This window comes from Mus caroli, unplaced genomic scaffold, assembly GCF_978045245.1.
Source record: "Mus caroli unplaced genomic scaffold, Mus_caroli_1 scaffold_9, whole genome shotgun sequence".
Lineage (NCBI taxonomy): Eukaryota > Metazoa > Chordata > Mammalia > Rodentia > Muridae > Mus > Mus caroli.
The window spans coordinates 60,051,180-60,064,717 of NW_028227264.1; the positions used below are offsets into that span (position 1 = coordinate 60,051,180).

Here is a 13,538-nt window from a genome sequence, read left to right on the forward strand (position 1 = left end):
AGAGAGGGAAGAGGAGACTAGCCATTGCCTACCTTCATGGCACCAACAACCTCAAGTCTTCTCTGCTTACCCTCTCAGAGCACACCTTTATGGCCCCAAGTCAGGCCCCAGCAGGCCTTGCGGCTTGCCTCAGGCCTTTCTGATTCCTCATCACATTGTTCCTCAGGTGCGGGCTCTACCTCAGTTAGCTTCACATCGTTGTAGCACTAAGACTGGGCTTGGGCAAGATGCTGAGGGCCTGAACTCATTCCCACTATGAAAGGAAGAACCCCCTCACACTGGAATGCTCGGAACTTTAGGTGCAGAGCAGCGTCCTCCCTGCGTCCTCCCTGGTCCCTCTTACTCCCTGGTCCCTGCTGGGCAACTAAGCCTAGAGAAGGCTACCAGCACAGCTCCCCCCAGAAGACTCATGGCTCCAAGGTACTTACAGGCAATCCCAGAGGCCCCCGGTCTCCTTTTTCTCCCTGGGAGCCCTTCTCTCCTTTACTGCCCTCTAGGCCTGCTTCTCCCTGCATGGAAAAGGAATTCGGAGGAGTCAGCGGAAGGGGTCTGCTGCTGACAGACAGCCCAGTCTTTTGTCCTGAGGTCTTGGGAGGCTAGGGTTGGCTGTCTTGTTATACTTTAGGGTGAGGGAAGGGCCTGGAGAGATGGGGCAAGAGTCTGATCATTTGCTAAGCAAGCCATTCCATGGAGTTCAAGAGGCAGATGGGGAACTTCACATCCAAAAGCAGTCAGATGTCAGAGGGACTACAGAACTTCATTCTGCCCTGAAGGCTGGCTGCACCTTTCAGAAGGTGCCATTTAGGGAGATGGATTAGCTAGGTCTCAGAAGTGTGTCCCACCCACAATATCTGTCACATGACCTTTCCTTACCTTTGGTCCAGGAAATCCTTGGAGGCCCTGTGTTTGGGGTCAGAACAAGGAGCATTAGAATGGCACGTGTAGGTGACCACAGACGAGCAAGGGTTGGGGGATGTGGAGTCTAAGCTCTTGAGGGGTAAAAGGGAATGTGGGCGTGGTCTAAGCCTGGGCTTCCTGGGGTGGAGTCAGAACCATCTGCTCAGCCAGGGGCTGGTACAAAATCTCTCTGTGGCTGACTCGGGGTCTCATGAAGAGGAGGTATCAGAGACAACAGAGGTATGTCAAGCACTTAATATGTGGGGCCCTGAACTTTCATTAAATGATGTCCACTATCAAAATTGCTGCTAGTAGAATGGATGATCCAGAATGTAAGAGGCATCATGGACCATGAAGAGGTGCAGACCAACATCTGCTCATATGAGCTGTCCGGGACCTTCTATTTGTATCCAACTGGAAAGGTTTTAATGGGCTGCTTTCTTTAAAAAAAAAAAAAAAAGCATCTTCTTGGTAACAGGAGGAAGGGACAAGGACAGACATCTGATAGAAAGGGTTAAATAAGTGTTGGGCAGAGCACACGACATAGCAAGCCTGTGGCTTCCATGCCAGTCAACCAGGCTGTGCCCGGGATCCCTGGTGTGTGTCACCTACTGGGATGACATGTTTAAGATGAGAGGGATGAAGGATGGGGGGTTTCTGAAAGTGAAACTCTCTCTGGGGTGGGAGGATATGGGGGAGGGGGAGGTTGAGCTCTGTGACTGCCAAGGGAGAGAACATCGCCAGTCTACCCACAATGGTGGAAAAGCTACAGAGTCCTTGATACTTACCGGAGGTCCTGGAGGACCCTCTGGCCCTGGCGGCCCGGGAACCTAGACGCCAAAAGGAAGTTGTGTTATGCTCTGTTATGGTCCCGGTCCAGCTAAGGTCATGGGAGGATAGGATTGACACCGAAGATCAGGCCAGTACACACCCTGAAGGGGACTTAGGACAGGAACTCAGGGCAAACTGTTGGCCTTCCACAGTGCTGGCCCGAACACATTTTCAGGAAATGTCTCCAGATCATCTACTCCTCCGGGTTACCCCAGGACAGTACTTAGCTAGCCCTGGATTTGTGCCATGCTGCAGCGTATGGCAAGCACAGCCCAGGAAAGGAGTAAGAGTCCTGCCCATTAGGTAAGGCATGATCCCCAGTCTGCCCAGACTCCACCCCCTGCTGTCTTCAACTCTGGCCTCTCGGCACTCATCTGTCACCTGGACCCGGTAGACATGTGATTTTTGAGATCTTGGCTTAAGGGAGCCGAGACCGGTTATTTGAAGCCAGAGGAGGCTGAGATGTCCCTGTAGACTGTTCTTTAAGACTAGCTCTGCCCAGGTTTGTAATGGACAGGCCCGTGACAGTATTTCCTCTGAGATGTAGGATAGGCTAGTGATGGTTGCATTTCCTTGAGAGCAGGGGCAGCAAGAGGGATGTAAGCCGGATAAGAAAACACCAATGTCCCTCAGACTGTGGTGGTTCTGCTCCATGGGATCTCCTTGTAGAGAACACAGCCTTTGTTCTCAGTGAGGGATTATTCCCTTGGGTTGGCCTGCAGCCGCATCTGTGGTAGGTTAACAGTGAATTGACGTGGGGAGGAGCTAGCCCACTGTGGGCAGCACCATTCCCTAAGCAGGGGTACCTGAACTGCATGGGTGGAGAAAGGAAGCTGAGTAAGTGAGCGAGCACGCACATATTCATTGCTCTCTGTTCTTGACTATGGATGTGATATGACCAGCTGATTCAGGTTTCTACCACCCTGACTTCTCTGCATCAATGGACATAGAGCCTGGAATTGGGAGCTAAATAGAACCTTGTTTTCCCCAAGGTCGGGTTTTTTTTGTTTTGTTTTGTTTGTTTGTTTTTTGCTTTTGGGGGTTATTTGGGGGGGGGGGAGTCAGGGTATTTTTTTATCACAGCAACAGGAATGTAACTAGGGCACTTGGACTGGGGCTGTAGCTTTGTGGTAGAGAACTGGGCTAACATGCATGAAGGCTCTAGACTTTGCCTCCAGCAAAACATGCATGCACAGTTTTTATTATAAATAAATAATGTACAGATCTGATTGTATGGGTGCATATAGAAATCCACACTCCACTGAGCATGGTGATACCCTCGGGAGGCAGGCGGATCTCTGTGAGTTCAAGGCCAGCCTGAGTCACATAGTGAGACTGTGCCTCAAAACAAATCAAAAACAACCAAAGTACGTTTGTTTGTTTGTTTGTTTGTTTTTTGAGACAGGGTTTCTCTGTGTAACAGCCCTGCCTGTCCTGGAACTGCCTTTGTAGACCAGGCTGGCCTCAAACTGGCAGACATCCACCAGCCTCTACCTCTTGAGTGCTGGGATTAAAGGTATGTGCCACCATGTCCAGCTTATGAGAACTATTCTTGTTTTAATGTGGTTTAAACGCCTATATACTCTCCCATAGTCCATTTTACCTGTATAGCAACTTAAAAATGTTTAGAAGTAACACAGGCTTATTAAATAGTTTATAAATGAAAGAGAATTAAAAGGAGGAAAAGCAATGTATTTCTGTCCTATTTAACTGAGAAGACTGCTCATATTTTTTGTGCCTGGTTTTCTTCCTAGCTTTTTTAACATCTCAGCTACTGCTGAGACATTTATGTACTTACAAGGATACATAAATATAATTTGATTTTCTAGTCTTTTCTAGTTGATGTAAAACTGATTTTTCTATTTTTGGCTGTGTTCCCCTATGAGCCATCTTCTGTGATGAAACACTGGCCGCTGTGCAGGAGAGCGACCATCTCCTTGGATAGGGCTGAAAGTCACTCTTGGCATGAGAAAGGCCCCCAGCCATGGGCAATCCTATTACTACTAGCTTATTAGCCTAAGGATTTTTATCCCTTCCTTCTTGCTAGGGATATTGTCTGTTTCCAATTTGGACTTGAAATAGTTCCTGGGAGGAACATTTGTGTGTATAATGCTTTTCCAGAATCTAGGATCAGCTCTTCAGGGTGCAGCCCATTCTTAATAAGGAACAGTGTTAGCGAACAATTAGGTCCGTTTCACTTGATTCAGATGGGGCCGGTGACATTAAAGGGTGACGGGCCAGGAGAGCTTGTGGGGGACTATGACTCTTGGTGGTCTCTTGCTTTGCTCTCAGGTGGCTACTGGACTGCCCAGGCCTTCTTGCCAAACATCTTCTCCCTCCCATCTCCAAGATCTCTGTTGCTTCCCCTGATGCACAGGGCTATCCATCTTCTGCACAGTCAACCGTGTCCATAGCAACTTCCTGTTCCTCAATCTTCTTCCCCCCTTTCCACGATGTCTCTCAAAGAACCCTGCCTCTCTGGAAGGCATTCCTCTGACACTTCGTGACAAAGTCCTATGCATCTGTTCAGAACTTGCCCAAACGGCTCGACCTCTGTGGCCTGGGCCAGGCAGTTGTATTTATTTTCCTATGTCTACTGTAGTCCCAGGATATGGGGCTCAGAACCCAACAGCTGCCCAGCTTCTGGCCCTCGCCAGTCATAGATGCTAAGCGACTTGGAGAAAAATTGGTATTTCTAGTAATGCCCTTGTCAGACGATCACATTAAAGAAGAGCTGGGTTGACTTACCTCTGCTCCTGGGTCACCTTTCTCCCCAGCTTCTCCTTTCTCTCCCTGTGGGAACAAAACCATCCCACTGTGAGAGCGGGTAACCAGGAGGTTGGCCACAGGTCCACCCTCACATCTGTGACAAGCTACAAGGACTGGGCTGCTCCTGGAGAGGCTACATAGGTATCTAGCCTGCAGGGCAGGACCAAGATGGCCCCGTGACAACCATCTTCACAGATCTCAGGCTCTGGTTGTCAGGGAGGGGCTCGTACTATGTGTCCTGTGGCAGACAAGCTGCACGGTGGTACTGTGACTTGTTTCTCAGTCTTGAAAGAGACTTGTGGCCTCATGATGCCTGCCACTCCTGTGACTATGTTACACATCATCACATACATGTGTTATACATAGGAAAATATAACACATGCTAAGACTTGTATATATATATATATATACACACACATAGACACATGCATGCACATGGCTCCATCTTGCTAGTTCTAGACTCTAGAAAGGCCCTTTCTTTAAGAAGTAAGTAAGCTAATATGAAGTGGACTGTCCACTACAGAGAGGGGCCATGTATCAGAGAATCATAGGTGCTGGGAACTTAGTCCTTTTATGGCCAGTGGTTTGGGAGAGGATCAGAGGCTCCAGTAAGAACACAGATGACCACTGATTTGACTGAGGCCTTAGGAGACCCTGGTTGCGGAAGCCAGCTATGGCAGGCCTCAGCTACTGAGGGGCAGAATATATAGCGATATAGGTAGGCCATCTTAAGCTGCTGTTTGTGATGGTTTATGGTACATTGCTAGAAAGTGACTATGGCTCAGATTTCAGTGGGGAGGGGGGACAGTGGTGGAGGTGGATGAAGATGAGACCACACCAAACCCAGCAGCTCAGCTTTCATCGTGAAAGTGGGCACACTGTAAGGCTATGAGCCACCCACCGGCCTGAGCCAGCTGGGTATATAGTCACTTTTGGGGTCTGCTGAGTCACATATCATATCTGATCTCTGAGGTTCTTTATTTCTTTTGGGTTTGTGCGTGTAGGTATGTTGGTGTGTGGGTATGTTTGTGTGAGAGTGTGTTTGTGTGTGTGAGTGGTTTGTATGTTGATGTGAGGGTATGTTTATGTGTGGGGGGGTGTTGGTGTGTAGGCATATTGGTGTGTTTCTGTGGGAGTCTGTTTGTGTGTGTGGGTGGCTGGTATGTTGATGTGAGGGTATGTTTGTGTGGGGAGGTGTTGGTGTGTTTCTGTGGGGGTGTGTTTGTATGGGTATGTGTGGGTAGAGGCAGGATGTCACCCTCCTGTTCGCCCAGGTGTCTGCCTTGTTTCCTTGCTCATTTCTCTTTCCCCCCCTTTTCTGGGACGTGCAGCTCACTGATGTGGCTAGGCTGGCAGAACTGCATACCCCTTGAGGAAATGTGTCCCTCTAAGGCATGCCTGCCTGCCTGCCTCTTTCTAGGTCTAAAGGGGTATTTCCATATCCGAGTCCCCAGCGCTCCTGGTAGCAGCTGGAGACAGAAGCCACCACATTGTGTACTGAAGAGGCTAGAGTTCTGGACCCAATCAGCAGCCCAGGGGAGCTGCCAGACCCAGGTTAGGGTAAGCTTGGCATGGTGCCGGGCACTCTTAGGCTGTTGGCCCCAGTGAGGAGCCCCTTGCTCCTGTACTCTCATCTGCAGCTGCCCGTGGACACCCTTGACACCCGGTCCTCTCGCCTTACTGTGAATCCCGGGAGCCCGATGGGCCCAGGCAATCCTGTCGCTCCAGGTCTCCCTTCATCACCTGGTTCTCCTTTCTCCCCAGTTGGGCCGTCTAGACCCTATAGATCGACAAAGAGCCCTGTCAGTGAAGCTCCTAGTCACCATACTGAGAAAATGTGCCATCTATGGCATGCATACATGCGCGACTCCCTTCCTCCAAGGGTAGGTGTCAAGGGTGGTGCCATTTCACAGATGGCACTACTGAGGCTCAGCCAAGTCAGCAGCCTAGCTGGAAAGGGCAAGGGGTTCTTTCCATTCATGCAAACTCTTCTGATGTAGGGCTTCCACATGCTTCTGTAGAGGCAGGCTCACAGCCCTGCTGTGTCTTTTTCACAGGCTGTGAGAAACAGAGGCTCTGCAAGGCTCAGTGACTTTCCCAAGGACACAGATGGCTGGCACAGGACTCAGGTCTCCTGAGTGGGGACACTATAGGATACCAGCAATCATATGGTGAGTGGCATGGCAGGTAACTGCAAGTGACTCTTGGTTCTCTGAACTCTGGAACATGGTGGCATGCAGAGGTTGTGTCAGGATGGAGGTGGTGCATGCAGGATGCCAGATGCCCAGACACTTACCTGGGGGCCTGCTTGTCCTGTCTCCCCTTTTTCCCCTGGACTTCCTGGGGGTCCAACTTCTCCCTTCATTCCCGGAGGCCCATCCTTTCCTGGGGGTCCTTGAGGACCAGCCGGCCCCATATCTCCTGGTTTTCCTCGAGGCCCCTATAGAAACGTCAACGATACTTCTTAGGGACATTAACAGAAAAAAAAAAAACAAAAAACAAAAAAAACCAGGAGGGAGGGAGATCAGAAAAAGCTTGGTGGTCAAAGGACTGGGCTCACTGGTACTGGATGAAAGATGATAAAGATAGCCCCAGGCTACCTCTGCCAGGGTACAGCTGGAACCCCTCTTCCTGGCCCTGCTGGGTAAGCCTTTCTGCCCACACTCCCAGGGTGAGAACCACTTGCAGAATCCTTGCTGTAGACACTATTGTGCTTACCTTGTCCCCATCGTGTCCTGGAGGGCCTGGCAGTCCAATCTCCCCCTGCAGCAGCAGCAACAGAAATGGGTTAGAGCAGAGAAACCAATGCCCACTTCCTTGGTACCCTGCCCCCAGGGCTTCTGAAGGCATGCCTTTAGTTGCCTTGGCGTCACAGATGAGGATCCCAAAGTAAGGTGGTGAGGGAAGGCAAGCATCCTGTGACCCGTGTGTTAGCCATAGTCTCAACATGTTATCTCTGAGAGCATTACCCATCCCGTGGCTCCTGGTCATCTTAGCCCAACCCTCCTGTCCTCACTAGCTATGTGGGGCTCCTATTTGCTTTACAGCAATCTCAGAACCTTCCTCATTTCCACGGGGTGGGGTGGGCTAGGTCTGGAGTGACTTTCTAGAGAAGGATACCTGGAGGAAGGCAAGCTCTTACAGGCAGAGGACAGAGGGAGAAACACAAGGTTTCTTCTAAGAAAAGCAGAGGAAAGGGTGGGCAGAGGATTAGGATAATGGCAAAGGCACAGAGTGAGGCAGTTCAGCGTTGGAGAGGGATAACCTGGTCTGGTGGCCGTGACCAGGGGTATATGTTCCAGGTCTCACTGTATCTGAGGGGTTCACTGAAGCACAAGACCCAAGCCTAACTACTGGGGAAGAATGGCAGAAGAGCGTGAGGCTGGGAGTAAATGGACTGGAGTGGGGGGAAGGGCCTAAGGTACAGAGCAGAATGGCTGCCAGGCAAATGTGACAGTCCTGGGATGTTGAAGGGGGTCAGAGAATATGGGGAGCCCTGGGGTTATGTGCTCAGAATGCATCATCCTCTCAGCATCTTAAACACCTTACCCTGTCCATGCCCTCACCCCATAGCCCCCTGCACCTTCCCAGTTACCACCCTCCATTGGGACAAGTTTTACCCTTTGGCCTGGAGTCCCTGGAGGTCCGGGTGGGCCTGTTTGTCCAGGAAGACCAGGAGGCCCCTAAAAAGGAAAAGAAGAACTTTCTAGCAAGAGGGGTGGCTGTCACCAAAGGGTTATATGTGGGGCTGTTTTACAGGGGTCTGCCACTTTCAAACAGGATTTCTTTAGGGGGTGTGTGTATGTTGTGCATGTGTGTATCTGCATGATGGGGTCTCATACAGTCCAGACTGGCCTTGAACTCATTATTATATAGTTGAGGCTGGTTTTGAACTTCTTATCTTACTGCCTATACCTCCTGAGTACTGGGGTTCCATATGTGTACCAACATGCCTGCTTTTATATGACACTGGAGACTAAACCTAGGGTTCTGTGCATAGTAGGTGAGATTTCAACCAACTGAACTACATCTCATAAGCCTCTGGGGTTTTGACAAAGCAAATAACATGGGGAACCCCAAAATGCAAAAAGATGAGCACTGGGGTGTTGGGTTGTAGCTGGGAGTGCAGAGAGCTATGCCAAACAGCTTTTTCTCTAGGAGTACCAAGAGAAAATGTGACTTTTCCTGGCAGGTTAGAGTCAACAGTGTAAGTATCCGCAATGGTGGTCTACAGTGTAAGTATCTACAATGGTGGTTTACATGATGGCATCTCAATGAGCAGGGGAAGAGACCAGTTCTGACCCAAGCAATGATAGCAACAGTTATCATCATGTTGTGAAAAGAAACCAGAGTTACATGCCTACACTGTGATTCCATTCTGTGAAATTACAGAAAACACAAGCCTGCTCTACACTGACAAAAAGCCATTTATAGTGTGCGTAAGATGGGTGGGTGCAAGATGACTCTCATGGCCCCTGGGGAATTTTCTGTGGCTCCTGTGTGGCATCTACACATTGAAATCGGTACATTTTCCTGCAAGCTATCTCATAAAATAGGCTACTTCCGGGTGACTTTTCCTTTCCAGCAGCTGTTGTGTGGGGTAGGGGTGGGGCTGGGGTGTCTGGGTGGGCGCATGTGCATCTGGAGGCAGAGGTTAAGCCTGGGTGTCTTTGCTCTTCAGCTTGTGGTTCTATTGCTTTTGTTTTGTTGTGGTGGTGGTTGGGAACAGGGTCTCTCATTGGCCTGGAGTTCATCAAGTAGGCTAAGCTGGCTGGCCAGGAAGCCTCAGGGTTCCCCATGCTTCCTCCTCCCGGGAGCTGGGAGGATGTGGTCATTCATAAGTTCATGCTGCCATGTTTGGCTTCAAAAGAAATTGGTGTGAGTGTGTGGTGTGTCTATGTGTGTGTGTATGTGTGTGTGTGTGGTGTCATATATGTACTGTGTATATGTGGTGTATGTGTGTGTGTGTGTACTTGTGCATGCGCACTTAAGCTACAGCATTTGTACAGAGACAGCTTTATGGAATTGGTTCTCCCCCCCGCCCCCCACCATGGTTCTATGGATGAAATTCAGGTCCCCAGGCTTGCACAGTAAACACCTTTACCTGCTGAGCCATCTCCCCAGCCCAACACTTGGGCTCTGGTAATCAAACTTGGGTCCTCATGTTTAAAAGTTGAGCAAGCACATTACTGACAGAGCTGTGTGGCCTCATGCCTGAAGGCCCTTTAAAAATAACACATTTTAATTTTCCCAAGTGAAGTTCATTGGTTCCAGAACCTTGTGATTTAAACCAGTGTCCAGGGATGAGATGTCCCTGGTCCTGTAGGTGGCTCCAGCTGGACCAGAACTTACTACATAGACCAGGCTGGCCTTGAACTTGGGGTGACCCTCCTACCTCTGCCTCCTGGCCCTCCTGCCTATGCCTTCTGAGTGCTGGGACTATAGACGGGAGCCACCTGTGTGTTATCCTGCTGTGTACAGGTCCCCAATATTAGGGGAAGTGAGATTCCCTCAGACTCAGAACTTTAGAACCCCTTTGCCATTCACTGTGGAGGCTGAAGTTGGAAACGGTTGTCTTAACTACAAATGTTTTCTTCGAGCCTGTCACTGGTCAGCACATGTGCAGAACCCAGCATGGAATTCCAGGGTTTTTCCAGGAACAGATATTGAGATTGCATGGACAGCTGTTACCCATTTTTTTTTTCAGAAGAGGGGGCGGGGAGGGGGCTGTGCATCTGGAGGTTCTGTAAATACAACCCAGAGCGAGCCTTGGTAGACGAGGGGCTGTCACCACCGGCAGTCCTGATCCAGGGACATGCAGCTCCTGCCCCTGCTCCTTGGGCTGGAAGGCCCCTCTGCCTGGCATGGCACAGGAGCTCAGCACAGGCTGACCAGAGGTCAGAGCTCGAGACTGTGCTCTTTATGCCCAGTGCCTGAGGGAAACTAGGGAGGAGGGCGACTTACCATCAAGGCCAGCGTCCTGATCTCCTGAAAACAACAATACGGTGCAATTAGCTGGAGAGCAAGGGACAGTCTCCAGCTGCCAGGGCCCCTCTGCAGTGACATCCCTCTGGAGGGGCGGAGTGGAGGAAGACCCTCACAGATGCACTCTGTGGCTCTCAGCTCCATGTCACTCCCACACCGCCCAAGGGTTTATTAGCTGGATGGGGAACACCTGGATGAGGTCTCTCCAAGGCCTGATGCTGTTTCAGCCTAGACCTGCTAACTATGGGGCGCAACCTCTTAGCCATAGGCGACAAGGACACAGCACCCCTTTCTTCCTAGTCACTGAGGGGGCTTCCCCTTTTCTTTCTTCTTCTCCCAGAATCGGGAGAAGGCGGCTGGCAAAGCACTTCCTTAAAAGTGCAGCAGGCAGGTGACCCCTTGGCTCTGCCAAAGACTCACAGGCCCCCACACAGCTTCACACACTTGGATGGTTTGAAGCAGCAACTCTCAATCGGGTGTGCTTTTGCTCTCAAGGGGAACTCTGGAACTGCTTGGCAAGCCTCACTAAAAATTGGGTGCTGCCAGTTTGGAGGTTTGCGATGTGCTAGAAAAATCCTTCAGAACATGGGGTGGCCTCTCCACTTACCACCACCATGATCCAGCAATGACTTGTGCCCAAGACCAAGGCACCTATTTAACAGATGGGGGGCTCATGGTCTTGAAACAGGAGAAACTGACAGAAAGTTGACACCTTTCAGGGAGGCAGCTCCTACCAGGTGAAGGGGGCGTGCCCAGGAGAGGTGTCCCCAGAGCCTTGATGAGTGGCACTTTGTGGAAACTAGGGTTCTCCCAAGGCACTTTGCTTAGCTAGGAGCCCATGCATTAACCAGATGGGACAAAACATCAAGCCACATGATGCCAAATAATGGGACCATTTGACTGGAGGCTCCACAGAGGCTAGGAGAAAGTAAGGGAAGGACCCTTTATCTGGAAGTCTAGCTAGAAACGGCACTGGCAGGGGTGAAGGCTGAGTGGAACTTGCAGGTCTCCAGCCTCCAGAGTAGAGCCCACTCACCTGAAGCGCCTCGTTGATGCTGCCATTATAATCCACCACTTCTCCTTTGCCGGGTTCACCCTTGGCACCCTAGAAAGCACAGAAGGTCTCAGTCAGGGTCTGGGACCGGAGGGGCCTGAGAACCTGAAGCCCACAGTGGCAGTACCAGTACCTGCCAGGACCCCAGAGTAGCATAGAGCATAAGGACTGTTTGTCAGGATACTCAAGGCTTTGTGGAACAAACAGGACTAGCCAGGCCCAGAGATGGTGGAGTCCAATCACCATGGCTATCTATGCAGACATTCCTCCTAGGGTCCAGCTCGCCCTTCCCTTCCCACCCCTCTAAGAGCTCAGTGTCCAGCCCCTTCATGCTACAACTCCAGGTGAGAGATGAACGCACCTTGGGGCCAGAGGGTCCCTGTTCACCAGCTGCTCCTGGCTGCCCCTGTTGCATGATAAGAGTGAAATGAGTTGGTAAGGCCGGATGCAAGAACACCCAGTGTCCTTGGGGGAGCTACACCCTAAGGGCCGTGGAGGGGCCAAGAGCTCGCTCATCTTGGCCCAAGCCACCAGAACACAAGCTTTCCTGTTGATTTCAGTGCAGGTTACTCTCCCTTCCAGAAACATCCCTAACACCTGCCCTCACTCTTCCCCTGAGTTTGAGATCCTTGGGGCTCTACTCGTTTTATACTTAATGACGTCCCTTCTTTTCTGCTGGGTTAGTTGTCGGTGACTCCTGACTGTCCCCTTGGCTACCTTCCCTGGTAGCGCAAACCAGTCTCGTCCTTGGTAGCAGGGATCTAGCCCTTGCTTCTTCTGATTTCCATCCTGTCCTGGCAGCAGGGCTCAATGGCCGCTGTTCAGTGATGGCCACAGGGAGCCCACTTCCAGGGACCACTCTCCGTGGGACAGAAGGGAGTACAAGGTGAAACCCAGAGGCCAGGGGTGTCAGGGGGAGCAGCTAGAGGGATACTGATATCTTAAGGTGGGCCAGGGGCTGGAGGTTGTTCCTATGGAAACAGGACCAGGTAACATGGACAAAGTGGGATAATGGTGTCAAGCGAAGCACAAACCACACATCTCAGTTTCCTGGGAATAATGTGAACGTTGAAGATAAAACACCACATGTGATGGTTATTCCCAGGGCCACCTTGACTATATCTGGAATGAACTACAATCCAGAAATGGAGGGCACACCTGTGATACAGATCTTGAGGCTGGAGGACACAAGCCCTTGATCTGGATCTTGAGGCATGGCAGCCATGAAAAGCTTAGGCTCAGGCATGGCGGTATATACCTTTAATCCCAGAACGCAGGAGACAGAGACATGCAGATCTCTGAATTCAAGGCCAGCCTGGGACAGAGCAAGTTCTAAGTAAAGAACAGCTTAGGCCCAGGCGTGATGGTGCACACCTTTAATCTGTGCTGTACCTTCTGCTGGAAGCCTATGTAAGGACAATGGAAGAAGAAAGGCTTCCATCTTTGCCTGCTTGCACTTACTTGTCAGCACATCTGTTGGAGCCTACTTCTTCAGGATTCCAGCTTCTACAGAAGGCCAGCTGAAACACCTGGTCTCGAAGGACTGAGCAACTACTAGATTCTTGGACTTCCCATTCACAGCTGACCATTGTTAGTTAGACTCCAGATTGTCATTTCAATAATTTCCTTTACTATATAGAGACATTCCGTAAGTCCTGGAACTCTAGAGAACTCTGACTCATACACCAAGTCAAAAATGAAGGGAAACTGAACGCTCTGTCAGCTCCAGATGACCCTGCCACTGTCCCTCCAAGGATCTGCCCTCTGTCCCTCCTGAGTTTGGTCATCATGTGCCTGTGCAGGAGGCAGGGACAGAAGGGACTTCTCTGTCTAAATCTGTGGTGCGGGAAGCGACTAGAAGCTAGAGTTCAGACTCCTTCCTCAGCTAAAGAGCCCCAGTTTCCAGGCAGGCTCTTCATGCCCAGTCTCGGAATGCAGGGGTTGTAGCTAGCTAGCATGGGATCAGCACTGGGGTCCAGTCAGGCCAGGGATCACCCTCATC

At 50.7% G+C, this 13,538-nt stretch overlaps 1 protein-coding gene across 1 annotated transcript in view; it reads right to left on the minus strand.

The window, feature by feature from the left end:
- Positions 1–13,538, minus strand: part of Col13a1 (collagen type XIII alpha 1 chain) — a 113,050-nt gene that overhangs the window by 17,700 nt on the left and 81,812 nt on the right. The window contains exons 22-32 of the mRNA XM_085842572.1: positions 11,898–11,942; positions 11,519–11,587; positions 10,462–10,485; positions 8,118–8,180; positions 7,216–7,260; positions 6,794–6,937; positions 6,179–6,277; positions 4,477–4,521; positions 1,686–1,727; positions 874–900; positions 429–509 (exon numbers count right to left, since the gene is read on the minus strand). Coding sequence (XP_085698698.1) covers positions 429–509; positions 874–900; positions 1,686–1,727; positions 4,477–4,521; positions 6,179–6,277; positions 6,794–6,937; positions 7,216–7,260; positions 8,118–8,180; positions 10,462–10,485; positions 11,519–11,587; positions 11,898–11,942 — 684 coding nt within the window. The remainder of the gene's footprint in view (positions 1–428; positions 510–873; positions 901–1,685; positions 1,728–4,476; positions 4,522–6,178; positions 6,278–6,793; positions 6,938–7,215; positions 7,261–8,117; positions 8,181–10,461; positions 10,486–11,518; positions 11,588–11,897; positions 11,943–13,538) is intronic.